The sequence below is a fragment of the Bos indicus x Bos taurus genome, chromosome 16 (genome assembly GCF_003369695.1).
Source record: "Bos indicus x Bos taurus breed Angus x Brahman F1 hybrid chromosome 16, Bos_hybrid_MaternalHap_v2.0, whole genome shotgun sequence".
Taxonomy (NCBI): Eukaryota; Metazoa; Chordata; class Mammalia; order Artiodactyla; family Bovidae; genus Bos; species Bos indicus x Bos taurus.
Window position 1 is genome coordinate 36444368 of NC_040091.1, and position 27702 is coordinate 36472069.

The 27702-nt window shown below is 43.2% G+C and overlaps 1 protein-coding gene and 1 non-coding gene across 2 annotated transcripts in view; one reads left to right on the forward strand and one right to left on the reverse strand.

Moving 5' to 3' along the window:
* SLC19A2 (solute carrier family 19 member 2) overlaps positions 1–26071 on the reverse strand; it is a 35032-nt gene extending 8961 nt beyond the window's left edge. Inside the window, exons 1-2 of the mRNA XM_027564749.1 lie at positions 24363–26071; positions 15973–16575 (exon numbers count right to left, since the gene is read on the reverse strand). Coding sequence (XP_027420550.1) covers positions 15973–16575; positions 24363–24563 — 804 coding nt within the window. The 5' untranslated portion in view covers positions 24564–26071. The remainder of the gene's footprint in view (positions 1–15972; positions 16576–24362) is intronic.
* On the forward strand, positions 21428–21500 carry TRNAG-CCC. The gene has a single exon. It is a non-coding gene; the product is annotated as a tRNA-Gly (tRNA).
* Positions 26072–27702: the final 1631 nt, after the last annotated feature.

The following is a 27702-nucleotide window of genomic DNA, read 5'->3' on the forward strand; positions in this document are numbered from 1 at the left end:
AGGCAAGAGTACTGGAGTGGGGTGCCATTGCCTTCTCCATATATATGTGAGTATATCACATTTTCTTTACCCATTCATCCACTGTTGGACACTTAGGTTGTATTCACATCTTGGCTATTATAAATAGTGCTGCAATGAACTGGTAGGTGTATCTTTTTGAGTTAGTGTTTCCATTTTCTTTGGGTATGTAGTCAGGAGTAGAACTGTTGGATCTTGTGGTGGCTCGAGTTTTTAATTTTTTGAGGAACTTCCACACAGTTTTTCATAGTGACAGCACCAATTTACATTTCTACCAACAGTGCAAAAAGGATTCCTTTTCTCCATACCCACACATTTCTTATTTTTTTGAAAATAGCCATCCTAACAGGTGTGAGGTGATAGCTCCTTGTGGTTTTGCTTTGCATTCCCCTGATTAGTGATTTAAGCATTTTTTACATGTACCTGCTGACCATCCAAACATCTTTGGAAAAACGTCTATTCAGATCTTCTGCTCATTTTTAAATTGGATTCTTTTTTTTTTTTTTTGCTCTTGAGTTGTATGAGTTCCTTATATATTTTGGATATGAACCACTTATCAAACATGATTTGCAGATATTTTCTCCCATTCAATAGTTTGTCATTTGGTTGATGTTTTTCTTTGGCATGCAGAAGCTTTTAGTTTGATGCTGTCCCACTTATTTTTTTGCTTTTGTTACCAAATTAAAAAAAAATTCATTGCCAAGACAGATATCAAGTTTACCACCTATGTTTTCTTCTAAGCATTTTTATGGTTTCAGGTTTTATATTCAACTCTAAGCCATTTTATGTTAATTTCTGTGTAGCCCCTTCTCTTTAAACAGAACCTTTTAATAGTTAAGTGTTTACAATATCAAGTTAAATAATTACTCTTTTCTTAGCTCAGTTGTATATGCAAAAGGAAATTTGTCTATAATCAAACAAGGATGGAAATTTTCGAGAATAAGTCTTCTGTTAAGTGCTTTTGAAGGACATAATTCTAACTCTTGCTATCAACAGTGAACAATTTTTTTTTTATGATGAAAGGAAGACTATCACTATTTCCTCAGCTATTGATATTTCACTATCCAAAATAGTAAAAATGTATACAATGAGGGACAGATAAAAGTACACCTGGTTTCAAGGGAAAGGAACCAAATACATATCATGGAAGAATGTTTGAGACAGACTTTGGGAGACACAGAATACAGCAATACTGATGAACAACATGCAAAGGAAACAAGAACAAAAGGACAGAAGGCACTTTTGAGGTGTGTTTACGAAGCAGCAATGACAGAGTTCTCTTCCAACAGAAAAGGCTTCTGGGACACAGTTTCCTGCTCTGGCCTGCTGTGCACTTATCTTATCCTAGGAATATTCATTCTTGCCTCAGTCTGGTATCTCATAGAGCCCTAGTTCATAAGCCTGAAAGTGAAGCATTGGAAACCTGTTAAGAGTTGGTGCAGAGATCTGCCTTTGGCTACTCTTTTTCAGGAGGAATGACACCTATCTGAGTTTCAAGGGATTTAAGAGGAAAAGGGAGAGGATACGGCGGCCAGGAGGAGCTACCCCACGTCCAAGGTCAGGGGCGGCAGCCGAGAGGAGCTACCCCGTGTCCAAGGTCAGGGATGGCGGCCGAGAGTGCCGGACTGTGACAGCGCAGGAGCAGCCGAGAGGAGCCACCCCACATCCGAGGTCCGGGGCAGCGGCCAGGAGAGCTACCCCACGCCCGAGGCCAGGGGCGGCGGCTGAGACAAGCAACCCCACGTCCGAGGAGCGGTGGCTGCACGGGCGCAGGAGGGCCTAGAGGAGCTATTCCACATTCAAGGTCAGAAGGGGCGGCGATGAGCAGATACCCCTTGTCCAAGGTAAGAAGCAGTGGCTGCACTTTGCTGGAGCAGCCGTGAAGAGATACCCAACGTCCAAGTAGGAGAAACCCAAGTAAGACAGTAGGTGTTGCAAGAGAGCATCACAGGGCAGACACACTGAAACCATACTCACAGAAAACTAGTCAATCTAATCACACTAGGACCACAGCCTAGTCTAACTGAATGAAACTAAGCCATGCCCATGGGGCCACCAAAGACGGGTGGGTCATGGTGGAGAGATCTGACAGAATGTGGTCCACTGGAGAAGGGAATGGCAAACCACTTCAGTATTCTTGCCTTGAGAACCCCATGAACAGTATGAAAAGGCAAAATGATAGGATACAGAAAAAGGAACTCCCCAGGTCGGTAGGTGCCCAATATGCTACTGGAGATCAGTGGAGAAATAACTCCAGAAAGAATGAAGGGATGGAGCCAAAGCAAAAACAATACCCAATTGTGGATGTGACTGGTGATAGAAGCAAGGTCCAATGCTGTAAAGAGCAATATTGCACAGGAACCTGGAATGTCAGGTCCATGAATCAAGGCAAATTGGAAGTGGTCACACAGGAGATGGCAAGAGTGAACGTCGACATTCTAGGAATCAGCGAACTCAAATGGACTGCAATGGGTGAATTTAACTCAGATGACCATTATACTGTGGGCAGGAATCCCTTAGAAGAAATGGAGTGGCCATCATGGTCAACAAAAGAGTCCAAAATGCAGTACTTGGATGCAATCTCAAAAACGACAGAATGATCTCTGTTCGTTTCCAAGGCAAACCATTCAATATCACAGTAATCCAAGTCTATGCCCCAACCAGTAACGCTGAAGAAGCTGAAGTTGAACAGTTCTATGAAGACCTACAAGACCTTTTAGAACTAACACCCAAAAAAGATGTCCTTTTCATTATAGGGGACTGGAATGAAAAAGTAGGAAGTCAAGAAACACCTGGAGCAACAGGCAAATTTGGCCTTGGAATACGGAATGAAGCAGGGCAAAGACTAATAGAGTTTTGCCAAGAGAACGCACTGGTCATAGCAAACACCCTCTTCCAACAACACAAGAGAAGACTCTACACACGGACATCACGAAATCAGATTGATTATGTTCTTTGCAGCCAAAGATGGAGAAGCTCTACACAGTCAACAAAAACAAGACCAGGAGCTGACTGTGGCTCAGATCATGAACTCCTTATTACCAAATTCAGACTTAAATTGAAGAAAGTAGGGAAAACAACTAGACCATTCAGGTATGACCTAAATCAAATCCTTTATGATTATACAGTGGAAGTGAGAAATAGATTTAAGGGCCTAGATCTGATAGATAGAGTACCTGATGAACTATGGAAGGAGGTTCATGACATTGTACAGGAGACAGGGATCAAGACCATCCCCATGGAAAAGAAATGCAGAAAAGCAAAATGGCTGTCTGGGGAGGCCTTACAAATAGCTGTGAAAAGAAGAGAAGTGAAAAGCAAAGGAGAAAAGGAAAAATATAAGCATCTGAATGCAGAGTTCCAAAGAATAGCAAGAAGAGATAAGAAAGCCTTCTTCAGTGATCAATGCAAAGAAATAGAGGAAAACAACAGAATGGGAAAGACTAGAGATCTCTTCAAGAAAATTAGAGATACCAAGGGAACATTTCATGCAAAGATGGGCTCGATAAAGGACAGAAATGGTATGGACCTAACAGAAGCAGAAGATATTAAGAAGAGGTGGCAGGAATACACAGAAGAACTGTACAAAAAAGATCTTCACGACCCAGATAATCACAATGGTGTGATCACTCACCTAGAGCCAGACATCCTGGAATGTGAAGTCCAGTGGGCCTTAGAAAGCATCACTATGAACAAAGCTAGTGGAGGTGATGCAATTCCAGTTGAGCTATTTCAAATCCTGAAAGATGATGCTGTGAAAGTGCTGCACTCAATATGCCAGCAAATTTGGAAAACTCAGCAGTGGCCACAGAACTGGAAAAAGTCAGTTTTCATTCCAATTCCAAAGAAAGGCAATGCCAAAGAATGCTCACACTACCGCACAATTGCATTCATCTCACACGCTAGTAAAGTGATGCTCAAAATTCTCCAAGCCAGGCTTCAGCAATATGTGAACCATGAACTTCCAGATGTTCAAGCTAGTTTTAGAAAAGGCAGAGGAACCAGAGATCAAATTGACAACATCCGCTGGATCATGAAAAAAGCAAGAGAGTTCCAGAAAAACATCTATTTCTGCTTTACTGACTATGCCAAAGCCTTTGACTGTGTGGATCACAATAAACTGTGGAAAATTCTGAAAGAGATGGGAATACCAGACCACCTGACCTGCCTCTTGAGAAACCTATATGCAGGTCAGGAAGCAACAGTTATAACTGGACATGGAACAACAGACTGGTTCCAAATAGGAAAAGGAGTACGTCAAGGTTGTATACTGTCACCCTGCTTATTTAACTTATATGCAGAGTACATCATGAGAAACGCTGGGCTGGAAGAGGCACAAGCTGGAATTAAGATTGCCAGAAGAAATATCAATAACCTCAGATATGCAGATGACACACCCTTATGGCAGAAAGTGAAGAGGAACTCAAAAGCCTCTTGATGAAAGTCAAAGTGGAGAGTGAAAAAGTTGGCTTAAAGCTCAACATTCAGAAAACGAAGTTCATGGCATCTGGTCCCATCACTTCATGGGAAATAGATGGGGAAACAGTGGAAACAGTGTCAGACTTTATTCTTCTGGGCTCCAAAATCACTGCAGATGATGACTGCAGCCATGAAATTAAAAGACGCTTCCTCCTTGGAAGAAAAGTTATGACCAACCTAGATAGCATATTCAAAAGCAGAGACATTACTTTGTCAACAAAGGTCCATCTAGTCAAGACTATGGTTTTTCCTGTGGTCATGTATGGATGTGAGAGTTGGACTGTGAAGAAAGCTGAGCGCCAAAGAATTGATGCTTTTGAACTGTGGTGTTGGAGAAGACTCTTGAGAGTCTTGTATGTTACTTATTGCTTCTCCCTTGCTGATTTTAATATTCTTTCTTTGTGTTTAGTCTTTGTTAGTTTGGTTAATATGTGTCCTGGTGTGTTTTTCCTTGGGTTTATCCTGTTTGGAACTCTGTGCCTCTTGGACTTGATTGACTATTTCCTTTTCCGTGTGGGGAAATTTTCAACTATAGACCTTCAAAATTTTTCTCATACCCTTTCTTTTTCTCTTCTTCTTCTGGAACCCCATAATTCGAATGTTGGTGCCTTTGATATTGTCCCAGAGGTCTCTGAGACTATCCTCAGTTCTTTTCATTCTTTTTACTTTATTCTGCTCTTCAGAAGTTATTTCCACCATTTTATATTCCAGCTCACTGATTCATTTTTCTGCTTCAGATATTCTGCTATTGATGCCTTCTAGGGTATTTTTAATTTGAATAATTGTGCTGTTTGTCTCTGTATGTATATTCTTTAATTCCTCTAGGTCTTTGTTAATTCATTCTTGCATTTTCTCCATTCTGTTTTCTACATTTTTGATCTTTACCATCACTATGGGCTTCCCTGATAGCTCAGTTGGTAAAGAATCCACCTGCAATGCAGGAGGCTGCTGCTAAGTCGCTTCAGTTGTGTCTGACTCTGTGCGACCCCATGGACTGCAGCCTACCAGGCTCCTCCGTCCATGGGATTTTCTAGGCAAAAGTACTGGAGTGGGGTGCCATTGCCTTCTCCAGTTCAATTCCTGGATCGAGATGATCCACTGGAGAAGGGATAGGCTACCCACTTCAGTATTCTTGGGCTCCCCTTATGGCTAAGCTGGTAAAGAATCTGCCTGCAATGTAGGAGACCTGGCTTCAATCCGTGGGTTGGGAAGATCCATTGGAAAAGGGAATGGCTACCCACTCCAGTATTCTGGCCTGGAGAATTCCACGGACTATACAGTCCATGGGGTCACAAAGAGTCAGACATGACTGACTGACTTTCACATTCACTGTTACTATTCTGAATTCTTTTTCAGGTAGTTTGCCTATTTCCTCTTCATTTATTTGGATTTCTGTGTTTCTAGTTTGTTCCTTCATTTGTGCAATATTTCTCTGCCTTCTCGTTTTTTATTTAAATGTATTGTGTTTAAGGTCTCCTTTTCCCAGGATTCGAGGTTGAATTCTTTCTTCCTTTTGGTTTCTGCCCTCCTAAGTTTGGCCCAGTGGTTTGTGTAAGCTTCGTATAGGATGAGATTTGTGCTGAGTTTTTTGTTGTTGTTGTTTTGTTTTTCCTCTGATGGGCAAGGCTGAGTGAGGTGGTAATCCTGTCTGCTGATGGTTCAGTTTGTACTTTTGTTTTGTTTGTTATTTGGATGAGGTGCCCTGCACAGGGTGCTACTGGTGGTTAGGTGATGCCAGGTCTTATATTCTGGTGGTTTCCTCTGTGTGAGTTCTCACTATTTGATACCCTCTAGGGTTAGTTCTCCAATACTCTTGCCTGGAAAATCCCATGGATGGAGGAGCCTGGTGTGCTGCAGTCCATGGGGTCGCTAAGAGTCGGACACGACTGAAGCGACTTAGCAGCAGCAGCAGCAGCAGGGTTAGTACTCTGGTAGTCTAGGTTCTTGGAGTCAGTGCCCCCACTCCAAAGGCTCAGGGCTTGATCTCTGGTCAGGAACAAAGATTCCACAACTGGTTTGTTATGGCATTAAATGAGATTAAAACAAATACCTCAAAACAAGAAACCAAAGATTAACCCCAGACAAATGGCATTTACAAAATCAGAGGTGGCAGCCAAGAGGAGCTACCCTGCGACCGAGGTCAGGGGTGGCAGCCGGGAGGACCAACCCCACGTCCAAGGAGCAGTGGCTGCGTGGGCGAAGGAGGGCCTAAAGGCGCTATCCCACGTTCAAGGTCAGGAAGGGTGGAGGTGAGGAGATAGTCCTCGTCCAAGGTAAGGAGCAGCAGCTGCACTTTGCTGGAGCAGCCGTGAAGAGATACCCAACGTCCAAGGTAACAGAAACCCAAAGAACACAGTAGGTGTTGCAAGAGAGCATCACAGGGCAGACACACTGAAACCATACTCACAGAAAACTAGTCAATCTAATCACACTAGGACCACAGCCTAGTCTAACTGAATGAAACTAAGCCATGCCCATGGGGCCACCAAAGACGGGTGGGTCATGGTGGAGAGATCTGACAGAATGTGGTCCACTGGAGAAGGGAATGGCAAACCACTTCAGTATTCTTGCCTTGAGAACCCCATGAACAGTATGAAAAGGCAAAATGATAGGATACTGAAAGAGGAACTCCCCAGGTCAGTAGGGGCCCAATATGCTACTGGAGATCAGTGGAGAAATAACTCCAGAAAGAATGAAGGGATGGAGCCAAAGCAAAAACAATACCCAATTGTGGATGTGACTGGTGATAGAAGCAAGGTCTGATGCTGTAAAAAGCATTACTGCATAGGAACCTGGAATGTCAGGTCCATGAATCAAGGCAAATTGGAAGTGGTCAAACAGGAGATGGCAAGACTGAACGTCGACATTCTAGGAATCAGCGAACTAAAATGGACTGCAATGGGTGAATTTAACTCAGATGACCATTATATCTACTACTGTGGGCAGGAATCCCTCAGAAGAAATGGAGTAGCCATCATGGTCAACAAAAGAGTCCAAAATGCAGTACTTGGATGCAATCTCAAAAACGACAGAATGATCTCTGTTCGTTTCCAAGGCAAACCATTCAATATCACAGTAATCCAAGTCTATGCCCCAACCAGTAATGCTGAAGAAGCTGAAGTTGAACGGTTCTATGAAGACCTACAAGACCTTTTAGAACTAACACCCAAAAAAGATGTCCTTTTCATTATAGGGGACTGGAATGCAAAAGTAGGAAGTCAAGAAACACCTGGAGTAACAGGCAAATTTGGCCTTGGAATACGGAATGAAGCAGGGCAAAGACTAATAGAGTTTTGCCAAGAAAATGCACTGGTCATAACAAACACCCTCTTCCAACAACACAAGAGAAGACTCTACACACGGACATCACCAGATGGTCAACACCGAAATCTGATTATGTTCTTTGCAGCCAAAGATGGAGAAGCTCTACACAGTCAACAAAAACAAGACCAGGAGCTGACTGTGGCTCAGATCATGAACTCCTTATTACCAAATTCAGACTTAAATTGAAGAAAGTAGGGAAAACAACTAGACCATTCAGGTATGACCTAAATCAAATCCCTTATGATTATACAGTGGAAGTGAGAAATAGATTTAAGGGCCTAGATCTGATAGATAGAGTACCTGATGAACTATGGAAGGAGGTTCATGACATTGTACAGGAGACAGGGATCAAGACCATCCCCATGGAAAAGAAATGCAGAAAAGCAAAATGGCTGTCTGGGGAGGCCTTACAAATAGCTGTGAAAAGAAGAGAAGGAAAAGCAAAGGAGAAAAGGAAAAATATAAGCATCTGAATGCAGAGTTCCAAAGAATAGCAAGAAAAGATAAGAAAGCCTTCCTCAGCGACCAATGCAAATAGAGGAAAACAGAATGGGAAAGACTAGAGATCTCTTCAAGAAAATTAGAGATACCAAGGGAACATTTCATGCAAAGATGGGCTTAGTAAAGGACAGAAATGGTATGGACCTAACAGAAGCAGAAGATATTAAGAAGAGGTGGCAAGAATACACAGAAGAACTGTACAAAAAAGATCTTCACGACCCAGATAATCACGATGGTGTGATCACTGACCTAGAGCCAGACATCCTGGAATGTGAAGTCAAGTGGGCCTTAGAAAGCATCACTACGAACAAAGCTAGTGGAGGTGATGGAATTCCAGTTGAGCTATTTTAAATCCTGAAAGATGAGGCTGTGAAAGTGCTGCACTCAATATGCCAGCAAATTTGGAAAACTCGGCAGTGGGCACAGAACTAGAAAAGGTCAGTTTTCATTCCAATCCCAAAGAAAGGCAATGCCAAAGAATGCTCACACTACCACACGATTGCACTCATCTCACACACTAGTAAAGTAATTCTCAAAATTCTCCAAGCCAGGCTTCAGCAATACGTGAACTGTGAACTTCCTGATGTTCAAGCTGGTTTTAGAAAGGGCAGAGGAACCAGAGATCAAATTGCCAACATCCGCTGGATCATGGAAAAAGCAAGAGAGTTCCAGAAAAACATCTATTTCTGCTTTATTGACTATGCCAAAGCCTTTGACTGTGTGGATCACAATAAACTGTGGAAAATTCTGAAAGAGATGGGAATACCAGACCACCTGATCTGCCTCTTGAGAAATCTGTGGTTTTATTTCCACCTCTGCATGTGGGAAGTCCACTGAGGTTTGCTCCTGAGGCTGCCCTGGAGGACTTGGGTCTGCCCCAGTGAGGGCCAGATGTGGAGGTGGTGCAGCTCCTTGGGTCACAGGGGTTCTGGCAGCACCAGGTACTCAGGGGAGTTGGTGGCTATGGCAGCAGAAAATATAGTGCTCTAGAAGGGTATGGCAACCAGTATTGGTCAACACACTCCAGTATTCTTGGCTGGAGAACCCCCCTGACAGAGAAGCCTGGCAGGCCACAGTACACAGGGTTGCAAAGAACTGGACACGACTGAAGCAACCCGGCATGCACAGACGCCAGACCTTTTTTGCCTGTAGCAGCTCTGCCCCAGTGAGGGTTGAGTGTGAAGGTGGCACAGTTGCTTGGGTTGCAGGGACCTTGCGCGGCGCCAAGTGCAGGGATACGGACTGCCTCAGCCATAGGAGTTAGGGCCCTACCAGAGTCTTTTTTCAAGCCTCTAGTAGCTGGCGATCAGGAGGCCTCTTTGGCAAGTCTTTCTCCATAGCTCCGCCTGTTCAGGCACTTAGAGGGCTCCTCTGCCTGTGCTTGGTGTGTCAGGCACATAGTGGGACCCCCCTGGCTGGGGTCCTACTCTGTACATTGGCGCATCAGTCATTTAAAGCAGCACCCTGGGTGGGGTCCTGCTCTGTAGTTCAGTGTGTCAGGCATTTGATGGGCCAGGCTCTCTATTGTTTCAGCTGCGGATGCTGGCATGTGGAGAGAAAGAGGCTATGGTGATGGCTCCACCCCTATGCATGACTCAGCAGTACTACCTTGATTCCATGGCTGCCTGACTTTCCTTCACAGGCATTTCCCACCACAATCTCCTTCGCATCTCCTTGGTCTGTCTCTCCACAGTCAACAGCAGCCCTCGCCTTGGGATTGCTCCACAATCCCTAAGCTCCAGCTCCTATCTGCTGTGCCTTCTAGGGTACCTGCATCCCTGCCAGGGGTATGTATGGCTGTGGCAAGGCCTGTCTGATTCTCATTCCATATGTGTGTGTGTGTGTGTTAGTTGCTCAGTCGTGTCTGACTCTTTGCGACTCCATGGACTATAGCCCGCCAGGCTCCTCTGCCCATGGAATTTTACAGGCAAGGATACTTGAGTGGGTTGCTATTTTCTTCTCCAGGGGATCTTCCCAACCAGGGATTGAACCCGGGTCTCCTGCACTGCAAGCAGATGCTTTACCATCTGAGCTACTAGGGAAGTCCTCACTCCATTTAGGCTGCCACAGATCAGCTGTTTCACTCTCAACCTTAAATGTTTCACCTCTGACTCAGACAACTGCCCCTTTGTGGGGATAGGACCCCTGCTTCAGTGCCCCCACCCACTGAGGGCAGGTCCAGTCCTACTAACACTCCTGCTTTTCTACCCTAGTTCCTTCATCCTACTAAGTTCTGTGTGGTTTTATATACTCTTTTCCGTGGGTCAGGTCCTTCTGTCCACTCTCAGCTGGTGGTCTGCATGCACTTCTGTGTCTAAGGGTGTATTCCTGATGTATCCATGGAGAGAGATGTACTCTGTGTCCACCCTACTTCTCTGCCATCTTGTCTCTCTGACACGTTTATCACAGAGTTTTAGTAACAGTAATTTTAATAAGAATGAGATAATGAATCTGAGGTTTGGGGCACAGTATCTGGTACCCACATCAAAATATATGGGAGCTAAGATGATCAATCAGCAGCATACTTGTCTACACTCAGATGAGAAAAATTCCCAAATCTTAGGGTTTTTTTTTTAACTGTAAAATGGAAATTAATGCTTACTTCAACAGGTTATTGCCTAGATAAGTATTATTCAGTATGTAACAAGTGCTCAGTAAATGTTGGTTTCCTTTATCTTCTGTTTATCATGACTCACTAATGCAATCAACAAATAGTCCCTCAGTCAGTCAGTCCAGTCGCTCAGTCGTGTCCGACTCTCTGTGACCCCATGAACCGCAGCATTCCCTGTCCATCACAACTCCCAGAGTCCACCCAAACTCATGTCCATTGAGTCGGTGATGCCATCCAACCATCTCATCCTCTGTCATCCCCCTTCTCCTCCTGCCCTCAATCTTTCCCAGCATCAGAGTCTTTTCCAATGAGTCAGCTCTTCGCATCAGGTGCCGAAGTATTCGAGTTTCAGCTTCAACATCAGTCCTTCCAATGAACACCCAGGACTGATCTCCTTTAGGATGGACTGGTTGGATCTCCTTGCAGTCCAAGGGACTCTCAAGAGTCTTCTCCAATACCACAGTTCAAAAGCATCAATTCTTTGGCGCTCAGCTTTCTTTATAGTCCAACTCTCTCATCCATACATGACTACTGGAAAAACCATAGCTTTGACTAGACGGACCTTTGTGGACAAAGTAACGTCTCTGCTTTTTAATATACTATCTAGGTTGGTCATAACTTTCCTTCCAAGGAGTTAAATGTCTTTTAATTTCATGGCTGAAATCATCATCTGTGGTGATTTTGGAGCCCAAAAAAATAAAGTCAGCTGAGTGCCCACAATCTGTCTGGCAATGTTCTAGACACTAGTGACACAACAGGAAAGTTCCTGAAATTTACACTGGAGTAAGGGAGATAGATGATAAATATACACATACAAGAGACCTTACAGTAGGAATACTATAGAAAGACAGTAAACAGGGAATGGGCTAGCAAGCGACTTTGGTATGGAAAAGTAATGATTGCTAAGAATGTTCAATGGCTTTTTAAAAGCGGATGTCTGAATTGAGACCTGAGTGACATAAAAGAACCAGCCATGAAAATCAGAGTGAAAAGCAGTCCTGACTGAGAGAACCTCCTGAATGAAATTCTGAGCTGAGAAAAGCTTGATGTGTTTCAGCCCAATTAAGAGATAAGGTCAGAGGGGTTGGCAATGAGCCAAACTGTATGAGGTCTTATAGGCCATGATGAGAACTTTGGATTTTCTTCTACATACAACAGAAAAATGTGGACAAAGATAATTAGGGTTTAATGCCTAAATTATGAAGATTTAAGACAAGGGCTGACGATTGCAATTAAATTACTTCTATGGTATTAATTATGTATCCCTACATATATGGGCTGGACAAAAAGACGTTGTTCATGGTATGAGTGGGAAGCAGAAGAAAAATGACAGAGTACCTTCACGTCAACCAGCTCACAAAACACAGGATTCTAGAGTCACGGAAAGCTTCATGAGCATCTGGCTTAACATTCTCTACATTTAGGGACAGCCTAATTCAGTTAAAGAAAAATAATTTGTGAATTAGCTCAAAATTCTCCAAGCCAGGCTTCAGCAATACGTGAACTGTGAACTTCCTGATGTTCAAGCTGGTTTTAGAAAGGGCAGAGGAACCAGAGATCAAATTGCCAACATCCGCTGGATCATGGAAAAAGCAAGAGAGTTCCAGAAAAACATCTATTTCTGCTTTATTGACTATGCCAAAGCCTTTGACTGTGTGGATCACAATAAACTGTGGAAAATTCTGAAAGAGATGGGAATACTAGACCACCTGATCTGCCTCTTGAGAAACCTGTATGTAGGTCAGGAAGCAACAGTTTGAACTGGACATGGAACAACAGACTGGTTCCAAATAGGAAAAGGAGTACGTCAAGGTTGTATATTGTTACCCTGCTTATTTAACTTATATGCAGAGTACATCATGAGAAACGCTGGACTGGAAGAAACACAAGCTGGAATCAAGATTGCCGGGAGAAATATCAATAACCTCAGAGATGCAGATGACACCACCCTTATGGCAGAAAGTGAAGAGGAACTCAAAAGCCTCTTGATGAAAGTGAAAGTGGAGAGTGAAAAAGTTGGCTTAAAGCTCAACATTCAGAAAATGAAGATCATGGCATTCAGTCCCATCACTTAATGGGAAATAGATGGGGAAACAGTGGAAACAGTGTCAGACTTTATTTTTTGGGGGGATCCAAAATCACTGCAGATGGTGATTGTAGCCATGAAATTAAAAGACGCTTTCTCCTTGGAAGGAAAGTTATGACCAACCTAGATAGCATATTCAAAAGCAGAGATATTACTTTGCCAACAAAGGTCTGTCTAGTCAAGGCTATGGTTTTTCCTGTGGTCATGTATGGATGTGAGAGTTGGACTGTGAGGAAGGCTGAGCACCAAAGAATTGATGCTTTTGAACTGTGGTGTTGGAGAAGACTCTTGAGAGTCCCTTGGACTGCAAGGAGATCCAACCAGTCCATTCTGAAGGAGATCAGCCCTGGGATTTCTTTGGAGGGAATGATGCTAAAGCTGAAACTCCAGTACTTTGGCCACCTCATGGGAAGAGCTGACACATTGGAAAAAACTGTGATGCTGGGAGGGATTGGGGGCAGGAGGAGAAGGGGACGACAGAGGATGAAATGGCTGGATGGCATCACTGACTTGATGGACTTGAGTTTGAGTGAACTCCGGGAATTTGTGCTGCGATTCATGGGGTCACAAAGAGTCGGACACGACTGAGCAATTGAACTGACTGAACTGACTGACCAGTACCAGATCCTCATAGCTATTTTTATAGGGGCCAGAATACCAGGGATAACTAATTCAAAGGGAAAATGAAAAATTATTTATAGCCCCACAAATAAATATCTTGGTGAAGGTACAAATCTGTTCTTGATTATTCATATCTAATGATAAAGATAATAATAAAAATTACAATGTACTGATTACCTACTTACAAATAGTAACTTGAAAGCTCTAGTGGATTTAATACTTGAAATAGCCCTATGAGGTAGGTATATGAACAAAGGAACTAACAGCCACAGAGAATTAAGAAACCTGCCCAAGATCACCCTGCTGCTAAGTACCAGTACTACAGACTGCCTTTCTTCCTCAAAATCTGCTACACTGTGCTGCAACAGATAATACTGAGTATACACTGAAAATATTTATTTTGCTTCTGTCACTGTTTTACAGAACTCAAACACACATGCACACACAGCACACACATACACACAGAATGCTTCCTAACAGTAAAATGTGTCAGTCTGCAAATAAAAGTATTGCTGTATTAATAGTTCCCAATCTTTATCTCTAAAATGAAAAGGTGATATGATCTAAAGTCCCTTTAACATGCTCTAATTGTTCTATGACTTGTGGTTAGAATCACTTCTAACTCTAAAATCTTATAATTCTTCAGCATGTCAAGTACTGACATCTTGCATATCTACAAATAATAAATATCAAGGTGGTCTAGGACATAATTTTTTAAACCTTACATTTCAAGTGATTGCTGCTGCTGCTAAGTCGCTTCAGTCATGTCCGACTCTTTGTGACCCTATGGACTGTAGCCTGCCAGGCTCCTCTGTTCATAGGATTCTCCAGGCAAGAATAGTGCAGTGAGTTGCCATTTCCTTCTCCAAGGGATCTTCCTGACCCAGGGATTGAACCCACGTCTCTTACACTTTCTGCACTGGCATACAGGTTCTTTACCACCTAGCACCACCTGGGATGCTAGTCATTAGTAGGTAATAAAATCAATTTAGTGAGCAGTGATCACATTATAAAAAACAAATGGAATGTCAGACAACCATTGTGCTGTAAAACTTTTGTTTCATGGATGACTTTGAAGGGTTCAAGACTTTTGTGGAGGAAGTAACTGCAGATGTGGTGGAAATAGCAAGAAAACTATAATTAGAAATGAAACCTTAAGTTGTAAATGAACTGCTGAAATTTCATAATAAACTTAAATGGATAAAAGCTACTTCAATGGATAAGCAAAGAAAGTGGTTTCTTGAGATGGAATCTACTCCTGGTAAAGATGCTGTGAAGACTGCTGACGTGACAACAAGGGATCTAGAATATTACATACACTTAGTTCATAAAGCAGGGTTTAAGAGGATTGCCTCCAATTTTCAAAGAAGTTCTACTAGGAGTAAAATGCTACTGAACAGCATTGGTGCTGCAGAGAAATCATTCCCAAAGGAAGTCTATCAAGTGGGAAACTTCACTGTTGTCTTACTTTAAGAAATTGCCACAGTGACCTCTACCTTCAGCAACCACCACCTTGATCAGTCAGTAGCCATCAACATTAAGGCAAGACCCTCCACCAGCAAAAGATTACAACTCACCAAAGGTGCAGATGATGGTTGGCATTTTTTTAGCAATAATGTAATTTAAAATTTAGGTATCTATATTTTTTACACATAATGCCCTTGCACACTTAAAAGACTACAGTATAGTGTAAAAATAGCTTTTATATGCACTATGAAACCAAAAAAATTGTGTGACTTTGTTTTATTATGTGATATTTGCTTTATTTCAGTGGTCTGGAACCAAACCTGCAGTATCTTTGAGTTATGACCACACTGCACATAATTTTCAGCAGAGAAGAGGAAGATAAGCTCCTATTCCTAAATACTTTGGACTTCATTTCTGGAAGTAGACATTCATGATTTACTGGAGTCATTTCACCTATTTATTTAGACAACATGTTCTGAGGGGCTTTCTTTATATACCAAGTTCTGAAGATAGAAAGTTGAAGAAGAGACAGACGTTGCTGTGGCTTCTAAGATATCTCCAATATGAGCAATATGTTGAATCAGTTTGACCTGAGAGGTTATTCACTCCAGAGGAGCCTGGTGGGCTATATAGTTCATAGGGTCACAAAGAGTTAGACACAACTGAGCAATTAACACACACTCCAAAGGAAAATACATTTTTCATCCCTCATACAAATCAATGTTATCTTGAATGAATAAATGGAACCAATGAAGCAATTTGAGATAAAACCAGAATCCAAATGAACTGCTGGGTCTCCATCTGTTTTTTTTACCACTGGTCTAGCCCCAGAGTAGCAACCACAGGCACTGAAGGCTGAGCTTACCTGCTCCTCCACCGGTGGCTCCTCCCGATTTAGAGGGATTTTTGATTCAACGTCCTCCCACTGCGGACGGTGGTTAGAAGCTGCGGTGTCAGTAGCAACGCCACCATTTTGTATCTTGATGCCATTTGTCCCCTGGCAGGAGGGAGGAACGTGGTGAAAGAAAAGGCTCTTCTGTGGCATAGGCAGAAACCAGGCCACAGCGAAGGCCACAGAAACACAGGTGAGAGAGATGACATTCAGGCTGAACAGGGACCAGGATGCCACTGAGACGAGGATCTGCCCCAGGACAGAGCCCACTGTGAAGCCCACCAATGTGGCACTTCGACAGTAGCTTGTGACTTTCTGGTACATGCTCAGGTCTACCACACTGTAGATGTAGGAGTAGTAGGCAATTTCAGTGGCAGTGGCGATGCCATAGAAGAATTCCAAGAACTGAATGGCCAGCAGTCCCTGGGCATACAGCAGCATGAACCACGTAACAATAAGGCTGAGTCCCTGGAGCAGAACGACAGGCTTATAGCGGAGGTAGTCTGTGGCAAGGAACACAGGAAACAGCAGCACCAGGTAAGAGTAAGTCCATACTGGATATATTTCATTGAAGACCTGGTAGAAAAAGGATAAAACCCTGTTAGTGACCTCAAACAAACTGGAATATTCATTAATAATTTATTCTTATAAAACAATCTACCATAACCTCAAAGATCTCATTCTTAGCAAACAAAGAAATCTCATCAACAATTCTGAGAATTGTTTGGAATTCACTTCCCTGTTTCCATCCCATCACCTCTTCCTAATATCTTCCCTATTCATCGAGGCCTAGTTCAATGCCTTCCTCATCCTGGAAGACTTGGCTACAGTTGATGGTATTTGTAACCCAACATCCAAAGCTCTCTTGACACTGCTTTCTATGTGTCACTCTCTTCAATTACCTCATAGCACTGCTTGTTAACCATGGTTACACATCTCCCAAGGAGCTTTAAAAATTTTGGAAGCCTAGCCACAGGCATTTTTTCAAAACTTCCCAGGAGATTTTAACATGAGCCAGAGTTTAGAACCACTGCTGGAGAAGGCAATGGCAACCCACTCCAGCACTTTTGCCTGGAAAATCCCATGGACGGAGGAGCCTGGTAGGCTGCAGTCCATGGGGTCGATAAGAGTCGGACACGACTGAGCGACTTCACTTTCACTTTTCACTTTCAGGCATTGGAGAAGGAAATGGCAACCCACTCCAGTGTTCCTGCCTGGAGAATCCCAGGGACAGGGAAGCCTGGTGGGCTGCCGTCTATGGGGTCGCACAGAGTTGGACACGACTGAAGCGACTTAGCAGCAGCAGCAGCAGCTTTACAGGTTCTTTCAGGGTGGACTTTACTTTCATTTGCACAGCCTGCATACTGTTTGGAAGATACTTGGCTGAATAAATGCTTTGGAAACAAACCAATGTTTTGGAATCATCATCAGTTCTTACTTTCAGCCACAGAATGGGGAACATAGATCCTACAGATTGATTAGGTTTTTCTGTTATTAAGTTTCACTTCTTTGGGGTAACAGGAATAGATCAAGAAAGCAACTCTGTCCTACAGTCTTAACAGCGTAACAATCTATGGATGAAGCATCATAAGCAACTCTGGTGCCTTTCTTTTTGCGTATCTATGATATGAAAATGGAAAAAAAAGGAAGGTTTTGTTTCCTTTTTCATTAATTTTTCACTGGAAGACAGTAGAAATAATTATTAAACCAAAAAGACCCCCGCTGGAAGTTTAGTTCCATCATTCGCTGAATGATTTTAAGTTGATTTTTTTTAAGTTCCCTTTAGCCATCTCCATCATCAGTAAAAGAGAAGGAAAACCTATGCCACAGGGTTGTTTGTTGCAAGGGCTAAATGAGAAAATACATGTAAGTCACTTACTCCACCATCTTTTCATAGGTCTAAAGACTTAAGGACTGAAGCTAAAACACAGACCACTTGAGACAATATGCATTAAATTAATTGATTTAAGACTCCATTCTTCAAATAAGAATCATTGCAGGTAGGAGACGTTTTACTCTTCTCACACCTACCCCAGAGCCTAGCAAATTCCTGGGGGCTTAATAATAAGTCAGTTTCTAAGTGATCATTAAGTTCAGATTGGTGACCTCAGTTTTTAAGTGCTTTCTGAAAGGTAGTCCTGCTAACAGGCTAAATACTTTGTGATGGAGCGATATAACCCTCTACTTTTTTTTAATTCTCATGTATACCTCAGTTCACCCAAGTGTAACATGGTCTAATCGTTTTAAAGTTTTAGAGGAACAATATAGTAAAAAATCATTATAAAATATTTGCCAATGTAGAGAACAACTATAAAAGGAAAACATAATCTGAGATACATTTTAGACTTGATTTCTGATTGGCTGAGCATCAAAAGTGATTCATCTATGGAGATTACTCAGCCACAAAAAGGAATGAGTCAGCTGAACTGAGGTGGAGGAAACTAGAATTTGTTATATGGAGTGAAATAAGTCAGAAAGAGAAAAACCAACATTGTATATTAATGCATATATATGGAATCTAGAAAAAGAGTACTGATGAACCTACTTTCAGGGCAGAAGCAGAGATGCAGAAGTAGAGAACGCACTTGTGGAAAGAAGAGCAGGGGAAGGAGAGGGTGGGATGAACTGAGCGAGTATCACTGAAACATATACACTACCATGTGTAAAACAGCTAATGGGAAGTTGCTGTGCAACACAGGGAGCTCAGACCAGTGGTCTGTGATGACCCTGAGGGGTGGGGTGGGGTGGGATGGGAGGGAGGTTCAAGAGGGAGTGGATATATGTATACTTACGGCTGACTCACCGTGTTGTATGGCAGAAACCAACACACATTGTAAAGCAATTATCCTCCAATTAACAGTAAATTTGAAAAAAATGGAAAAAAAGTGATTGATCTAATAGCCTCACCTTCATGAATTCTGGTCTAATTTCTGTTTCTAAATCATTTAGCAACCTCCATTTACCAGGAAACTTTCTTGTGACTGAACGTGTACATAAAAGAATAACATAAAAGAATAACTGAGAACGGTAGAAATGATTCCAATTCACAAGTGTAGAAATTTTAGCAAACGAGGAACAAAGTGCACTTGGCTGACACAGCACAGGGTCAGACACTTCTCAGTAGAAAAGCAGAGCAGAGAAGGGCAAGCTTGAGATTAAAGTCCTGAAGCGTGAAGGCGTCCCTACAGACTTTGCACAGGTGTGTTCCATTAGCAAATTTCCACTTCTTTTCAGCCTATAGTTTTAGATATTCTCCCATAGTTTTCTTAGGTGTGAAACTGCCTCCTCTGGTTGACTCTGCATGTTTCTCCACCTTCACATTTTCCTAACACAATACCACAGAGCTGTTAACAATCACAACTTCCTTTAAAAAATACCTTTCTTCTGAACTCCATCTTTGTTCTGCAGTGCACTCCATGGGAGGTTCACTGATTCTTCACTCCAGTAATACTGTCCGTACTCTTACGTGTTATATACCTTTCAGTACTAGCTGTCCCCAAAAGCTACCAAGTTTTTATTACATACATCTCGTCCTTTCAATTACCAATTTAAAGTGTTTATACTTATGAGTCTAATTCCACTCCTAATACAAAAACCACAATTTAGATAATGAAGATGAGGAATAGCAATGCCAAGCAGAAACAAAAATAAGGCAAGCAGGGGGGGAAAGACCAGATGTGTTCTCTTTAAGTTATTCTAAATAAGAAATCAGAATTTACTCCTAGGAGAGACATCAACCCAAGTAGACGGCCTCTTCCACAGTATTGTCAGCAGTATGCTAATCACCTCACCTGTATGATCTCATTTCATCCAAACAAGGCTAAGAGGTAATTGCTTTTATCATCTCTATCTTACAACCAAAGTAACTAGGCCTTAAGTGAATTGCCCAAAGTTATCCCACCAAGTCACTGGCAGAGGGAGAACCTGACTGGATATTCTGAATCTACCACATTCAAACGCCCCATTTCTTCAATCAGAAAACTGCTTTTGATTATCTACTATGTTCCCCCCTTACTTCTAATGCCGACAGCACCTTTTCCAACCTGTATAGGGGTGCTTTTATGGGGCTTTCAAGAAGAAAGAAGACCAAACAACCTACAGAGCTTAGCCACTGGGTCTCCAAAAGAGGATCCCTTCTCAGGATAGTTAGGGAGTCTGAGATGGACATGTACACACGGCTATATTTAAAATGGATAATCAACAAGGACCTACTGTAAAGCACAGAGAACTCTTGCCCAATGCTCTGTGGAAGCCTGGATGGGAGGCCGGTTTAGAGGAGAATGGATATGTGTATATGCATGGCTGAGTCCCTTCGCTGTTCACCTGAAACTATCACAGCACTGTTAATCAGCTGTACCCCAACACAAACTAAAAAGCTAATAGTAAAAAAAGAAGATCCCTTCTCTCTCAATGCCTCCAAGGAGAAGCCGTGGTACCAGGAAATAACTTCTTTGATGGATACTTTCCCTTCAGGAAACTTCCTACATGCAAAAATGTACAGATTACAGAGATTACTTTCTATCTCATTGCCCATACTTGGACAATACCCTCTTATCTCAGGTAACATCTGCCATTCGAGAAAAGGGAATTGATTTTATTCTAAAGTGTCTTTCACAGATCTTTGGATCAGAGCTTGTTTGTGCTTTCTTCTGAGACACAAACAGTTAAGGAAAAACATGTTTAATTCTGCTTTCCTCGATGTGTATGCCCAGCATAAACTAAATAAATAAATAAAAAAAAATTTTTTTTTAATTTAAATTAAAAAAAAAAAGAGGGAATATATGTATACCTATGGCTGATTCATGTTGAGGTTTGACAGAAAACAACAAAATTCTGTAAAGCAATTATCCCTCAATAAAAAATAAATACATTTAAAAAAAATGTTTAGTTTTAAACTCTAATTTAGCTTTAGACTTTTACAATCAAGTTTCATTTAGACTACTAGTTAATAAGCACTTACAATACTATTTCCAAACCATATGAAGATTACAAAAACAGACAGACAAAAAAAGAATAAAACAAAGCCTCAGTTCTCCAGGAGTTCTGAACCTAGTGAAGAACACATACACACAAATTATTGATAAGGGAGAATAGGAAATACGGGGTTGCTTCTTTGAACTGGACCTTGAAGGATGAGAAAATCAGAGGCCAACAGAAAGATATCAAGAGTTCTGTAGAAGATTATCCCAAGCAGAGATCACATCTTTGAGTACAAGCCAGTAGATGAGAGAATGGATATGCTGGATTTATGACTATAAGATTAACATGGATGGAGTTTGAGCACATATTAATAGAAGGCAAGAGGAAGAAGAATGGAGTAGGAGATAAGGATGTTAACAAGTAAGAGCCAAATTCTGTAAGGCTCTGAATAGTAGGTACAGTAGTTTTAATATATTAAATCAAATGCTTTAAAAACATCAAAGGGACTTCTCTGGTGGTCCAGTGGCTAAGACTCCACGCTCCCAACATGGGGGGCCCAGGTTCAATCCCTGGTCAGGGAAACCACATGCCACAACTAAGACCCATTGCAGCCAAATAAATAAAATAGCCCACCAGGCTCTTCTATCTGGGATTTTCCAGTCAAGAATACTGGAGTGGGTTGCCATTTCCTCCTCCAGGGGATCTTCCCCATCCAGGGATGGACCCCCCATCTCCTGCACTGGCAGGCGGACTCTTTACTGCTGAGCCACTGGCAAAGCCCCAAAAAACAGTACTGAATGTCAAATCCCATGCTGAAAAAGGTGAAAGGATAAAAAGGGTTTTGGTGGTAAAGAGCTCTATTTTATTAAAAGTTGGCTTTTAACTACTGAAATACAAATTTTAACCTATCTAAAATTTATAAAGTGATACAGGTTAACAGTTTTCCTGTAATCTAAGGAAGAAATCCTTTGAGAATGGAAAGAGGAAATTCTGTCCTTTTTCTCCTCCTTTTGTTTTTGGACCTGGTTAACAATAGCTCTATCTAAGATGATCACATTTATCCCTTCTAAAGTCTCCTGGAGGAAATATAAAATTCAACACAAATATTACTAACCATGATTTGACATTCACTTTCCTAAAAAAAAAAAAAAAATCATATAATATTAAGTAAATAAATAACTGTCCAGAGGTGAAAAACAAGCACTCAGGAAGGAGAACAAGTTGTGCTATTTATTTCAGTTATTAGAGATTTTAAAAATCTAGGATTCCGGAGAGGCTGGACAGAGCTATACTGTGCCTGACCAACAGAACAGAATCAGCCACAATTCTGAGGTTCTCAGAGACAAACGACATCCTTTTCCAGACCTCTGGATTTCTCTTCAAACCCCGCCCTCTTCCTCCACTAATCTGCAGCGACAGAAGCATGCTCTGTTTTCGTTACACATTCAGCAAATTTTTCCTGGGCCTGGCACCCCTGCTTTATTGCACTACACCCCGCCCCCAACATATTTCATTCGCCCTAGGAAGATTTCTGATAATCAGGGCACATGATGGCACGTCACACAGCAATTCTGCCCAGGGCACTTGTATAAAGCAGACTGGCTTTCAAATAGCAACACTGGAAGCATGTTTCTCCTCCCTGTGCCTCTCTTTCAGGCAAGGTGCAGATCACATGGCAGGTCACATGAAACTTTAATTGTGAATAGCTCAAAAGTAGTGTCATTTCTGCTTCAGAGGTCAGGCCTCAGATTCAGCGTTGTTTGGGGGTGTTCTATTAATAGAATCATTCTATTTAAGGAAGTCATGTTCCTTCTTCTAGAATCATTCTGTTCACAGGAGTTGGCCCTTTCCACTTCATTACTGTTTTTAACCAATATTCTAATTCAAACAGGTAATGAGTAACTGTTACAGTTCCTTGTGGAGCAGTCCATAAGACTGAGAAATAAAGCTGAAGTTGGGTAAAAGTTAATGCTACTTGCTAGCTGCAAGGCAATATGAGAAACTCAAATGAAATCCTCAACCCAGGGTTCAAGGCCAGAATTTCAATTCCCTTGTTAAGTGCCCTTGAAAATGGAAGAGCAATGCAACAACAAATTGGAACATAAGTAATTACATCCTGCTCTGACCTGTTATGCAGGGGTATTCAAAAGAGGTGACCAGTAATCACTGTGAAGGGAGTAAGGTTTAAACGGGAGGACTTCACTGGGAGCAGCTGGGGCAGGGAGGCAGGGTGAGAGGAGTGGACACTGGAAAAAAGGGACAGCTAACATCTGCACTCAGCTTTCACCCTTTGTGGTGTTCTAGAAAGGAATACCAGATCTCAGCTTCCATGCTTTGTAGTATCCAAGGAAGAGGATGCTGAATCTGCTTTCTTTGGGTTGTATGGGAGTAACTTCAATTGAATTCCTTTTCCAGTTAAGGTCTTTCTTTTTCAAACAACAGGTGTTGAGATTGACATACACTTATGAAGAGTTGAGCACATTTTTATTTTATTTTATTTTTAAACTTTACATAATTGTATTAGTTTTGCCAAATATCAAAATGAATCCTCCACAGGTATACATGTGTTCCCCATCCTGAACCCTCCTCCCTCCTCCCTCCTCCCTCCCCATACACACAACGCACTTCTAAAGTACTTACAAATTCTCCTAGGGAAAATCAATCACCAAGAAGTTCTTGATCATGGACTATGTAATCTCAATTACTCTGAACATCGCGGGCAGAACAGGAGCAAAACTAACATCCGTGAGGCAACAATTTACAATGCACGAAAAACTATAATTAAATGACAACTGTGTGATACCATCTAAATATCTACTTTTATCACAGAGAGGTGGGGGGGGGGAGCAGTGAGGCGTATCCTTGGACACAGTCTCACCCAATAAAAATCAAGATGACGGTTCTTGTTCTGTACACTTCTTACTTGAGCACGATCATCCGTCAAGGGTAAACAATGTAAAGAAGGGGAAGAAGAAGGTGCAGCAGGTAGAGGGGAGGATCCTTTCAGAAAGTAGGAGTCACTCGGCATGTGGCTCCTTACTTTACAGCAGCAAATATTTATTTAAACCTCTCCCCCGCCCCCAAGATGGATCAGTTGGAGCAGAGTGGGGCTACTGCAACATCAACACATCGCCTGAAGCACACGTGCACTGGGGCTCCCAAACCCCGAACCACGCTCCGAGTCCTTCACCTAAGACCTGCCCTTCCAATCCGACCAAGGACAGAAACACAGCGTGAATTAAGGCAGCGCCCAACACGGAGCCGCCTTCCAACTGGGGAAAGTCAGCAATCTCTGGCCAGAATGCCTCCCCGCGGCTCGAGCGTCTTTCTCCCTCCGCCTTTCCTCACCTGCGTCCCCTCCGACCCGCTCTCAACTATTTCCTCACATCTCGGCCGGTCCACGCCCCGCGCGGGCCAAGCCACCGCCAGCCAGCCGCGCTTACCTCCCTCTCCGTCAGGTTCTTGTCCGGCCCCAGCAGGTAAGGCGTCAGGAAGGGCTCGGACGGCCTGAGGCTGGCGAAGAAACCATAGGCGCAGAGCAGCGCGGTGGGCAAGAACCAGCACTCGCGTGGGACCCGAGCTGTGCGCAGGAGCATGGTGGCCGCCGCCGCCGCCCGCCGGGACACCGGGCCGGGCACGACCATCCGGGGGGCGGGGACACGGCCCCTTCCTTCTTTTTCTTCCTGCCAACTAGAGTGAGGCTGAAGCTCTGCCCCTAGCGCAGGCACCTGCAATTGCAAGTGGCGCCTCCTCCCGGCAGGGGCAGGCAGTTCTGGGATACCCGCTTCCCACCGCAGCTCGTCCCAGGCTTTCCCAGCGTCCGGAGGCACACGTGCCGCAGCCCTCCAGCCGCGCCGCCGAAAACTAGCCACGCCCTCCGCCACCGCCTACCTGCCTAGAACCAATTGGAGAGGACGCCGGGCAGTGGCTTCTCTCCCATTGGTCGGTGGCTCACAAGATGCGAACCCGCGTAGGCGGTGGCGGCGAGTGCGTGACCGCTGACGTCCTCTGGCTCAGGAGCAGAGGACTTGTAGGACTCTGGTGAGAACGCGGGGATGAGAGGCCCGGGAGCGCACTGCTTAAGCGGAAAGCCCTCCGCCCACGCTGGAGGTTGGCTAGTGCATTCGCGGTGTTGCAGCTCACAGGTCACGAATGCTCGGCGTGGGCCTCATCCCCAGCAGGAGGAGCGTACTGTATCACAGTTAGCTTCTCATTCTTAACCACGGTCCTTCTTAGAACGTCCGTTCAGATTCTCTTTCCCAGGTGGCCAGCACCAAAGATTTAACCTTGGGACGGGGGAATGCTCTGCCTTTCTTCCAGTAGATTTCCGGCTCTTAAACTGTATTCATCTGCAGTAAAAAAAAAAAAAAAAAGAAGCCCGGTGTCTAAGCGTTCTGAGGCTTTGACCAAGAGCCTGAGCAGGAAAAAGCAGATAAAATACTGAGAAAAGAATGAAAGAGCCAGACACTTAAAGAGAAAGATGTTCTGGAGTCCTGATTTGAAAGCGCTTTGGCTTTATTTTGTTACAATTTGTAAGCGGAATACAATGAAAGCAAACATAGCTGTAAGTATACCCAGTGTTTAAAAGATAAAGGGGAAATCCCGAATCATTATAGCAATCACGAATTATGATCCGTCTCTTTATTTAAAAAACCACAACAGAGGTCTTGGCATAGTTTTCAAGGACAAAGCGTGTCAAGAATCCGCAATGCTTTCTTTCATTTCTCTAAGCCTTTTTCTGCCTGACTCAGCTTGACTGTATCCCAGTCCTCCTACTGCAGACCAGCTGCACCATTTAAAGCAATTTTCCCTATGCTGTATTTACAGAGTAACAGATCCTACCAGAAACTCAGAGAAAACATTTTTAACTCTGTTTTGCATAATATATGTTAGACCTATCTAGCCCAGTTTTCCTCCTGAGTCAGCAAATGACAATTTCTGCAAAAAGAATACTTTTTGCAATAGCCACAAAAGTAACTCTACTAAATGAAACAACATACTAGTAAAGGGAAAGGAGATTTGTTTCTAAAACTGCACAAGTGAATGCACCAAAGTACGTGAGTCAATCGGTTGCTGAAGAAATGCAGTTGTTGTTATACATCTATCGGTCGTGATAGCCAATGTTTAAGTCACTCAGTTGTGTCTGACTCCTTGTAACCCCATGGTATGTAGCCTACCAGGCTCCTCAGCCCATGGGATTTTCAAGGCAAGAATACTGGAGTGGGTTGTCATTTCCTTCTCCAGGAGATCTTCCTGATGCAGGGATTGAACCCCGGTCTCCCACATTGTAGGCAGATGCTTTACCAGCTGAGCCACCAAGGAAGTCATACATCTATCTATGGGTCTCAAAGTGTGGTCCAGGAAGCCCTAGGGAACCTTGGCATCATTCCAGAATTCCACAGGGTCAAACTGCTTTTGTAATAATACTAAGATTTTATTTCCTTTTGCACTCTGAAGACTACATGATGTGTGATGTCATTGTCACTCAATAGGCCAAGAGAATATGTTTGTATATTTTTCTGTTTAAAAACTTTCCAGATTTAATTCTAATATGGCAACTATCAGCAGGTATACATTTGTGCTCTGTGTTCTAAGTCGCTTCAGTCATGACCAGCTCTTTGTGACGTTATGGACTGTACCCCTCCAGGCTCTTCTGTCCATGGGATTCCCCAGGCAAGAATACTGGAGTGGATTGCCATGCCCTCCTTCCAGGGATTTTCCCTACCCAAGGAGGGAACCCTCCTCTCTTATGTCTCTTGCATTGCTGCTGCTGCTGCTGCTAAGTCGCTTCAGTCGTGTCCAACTCTGTGCGACCCCATAGACGGCAGCTCACCAGGCTCCCCCGTCCCTGGGATTCCCCAGGCAAGAACACTGGAGTGGGTTGCCATTTCCTTCTCCAATGCAGGAAAGTGAAAAGTGAAAGTGAAGTTGCTCAGTCGTGTCCGACCCTCAGCGACCCCATGGACTGTAACCTACCAGGCTCCTCTGTCCACGGGATTTTCCAGGCAAGAGTACTGGAGTGGGGTGCCATCGCCTTCTTGCATTAGCAGGCAGCTTCTTTACTGCTAGTGCCACCTGGGAAGCCTATCAGTAGGTATAACCCACAAAGTTAGTCTTTCAGTTCAGTTCAGTCACTCAGTCGTGTCCGACTTTTTGCGACCCCATGAACCACAGCACGCCAGGCCTCCCTGTCCATCACCAACCCCTGGAGTTCACCCAAACCCATGTCCATCGAGTCGATGATGCCATCCAACCACCTCATCCTCTGTTGTCCCCTTCTCTTCCTGCCCTCAATCTTTCCCAGCATCAGGGTCTTTTCCAATGAGTCAGCTCTTCGCATCAGGTGGCCAAAGTATTGGAGTTTCAGCCTCAAAATCAGTCTTTCCAATAAACACCCAGACTGATCTCCTTTAGGATGGACTGGTTGGATTTCCTTGCAGTCCAAGGGACTCTCAAGAGTCTTCTCCAACACCACAGTTCAAAAGCATCAATTCCGCGGTGCTCAGCTTGCTTTATAGTCCAACTCTCACATCCGTACATGACCGCTGGAAAAACTATAGCCTTGACTAGATGGACCTTTGTTGGCAAAGTAATGTCTCTGCTTTTCAATAGCTGTCTAGGTTAGTCTTTAGAAACTTCAGTAATAGGCAACTTGAGGCCAAAAAAGTAAGAACTACATAATACAATTATCTAGTCCCCTAAATTCTAGCCACAGTATCTGCCTTTCATTTTGATTACAGAGGGAACATCAGTGGTCCACTTGGCAATTGCTTCACATTTACA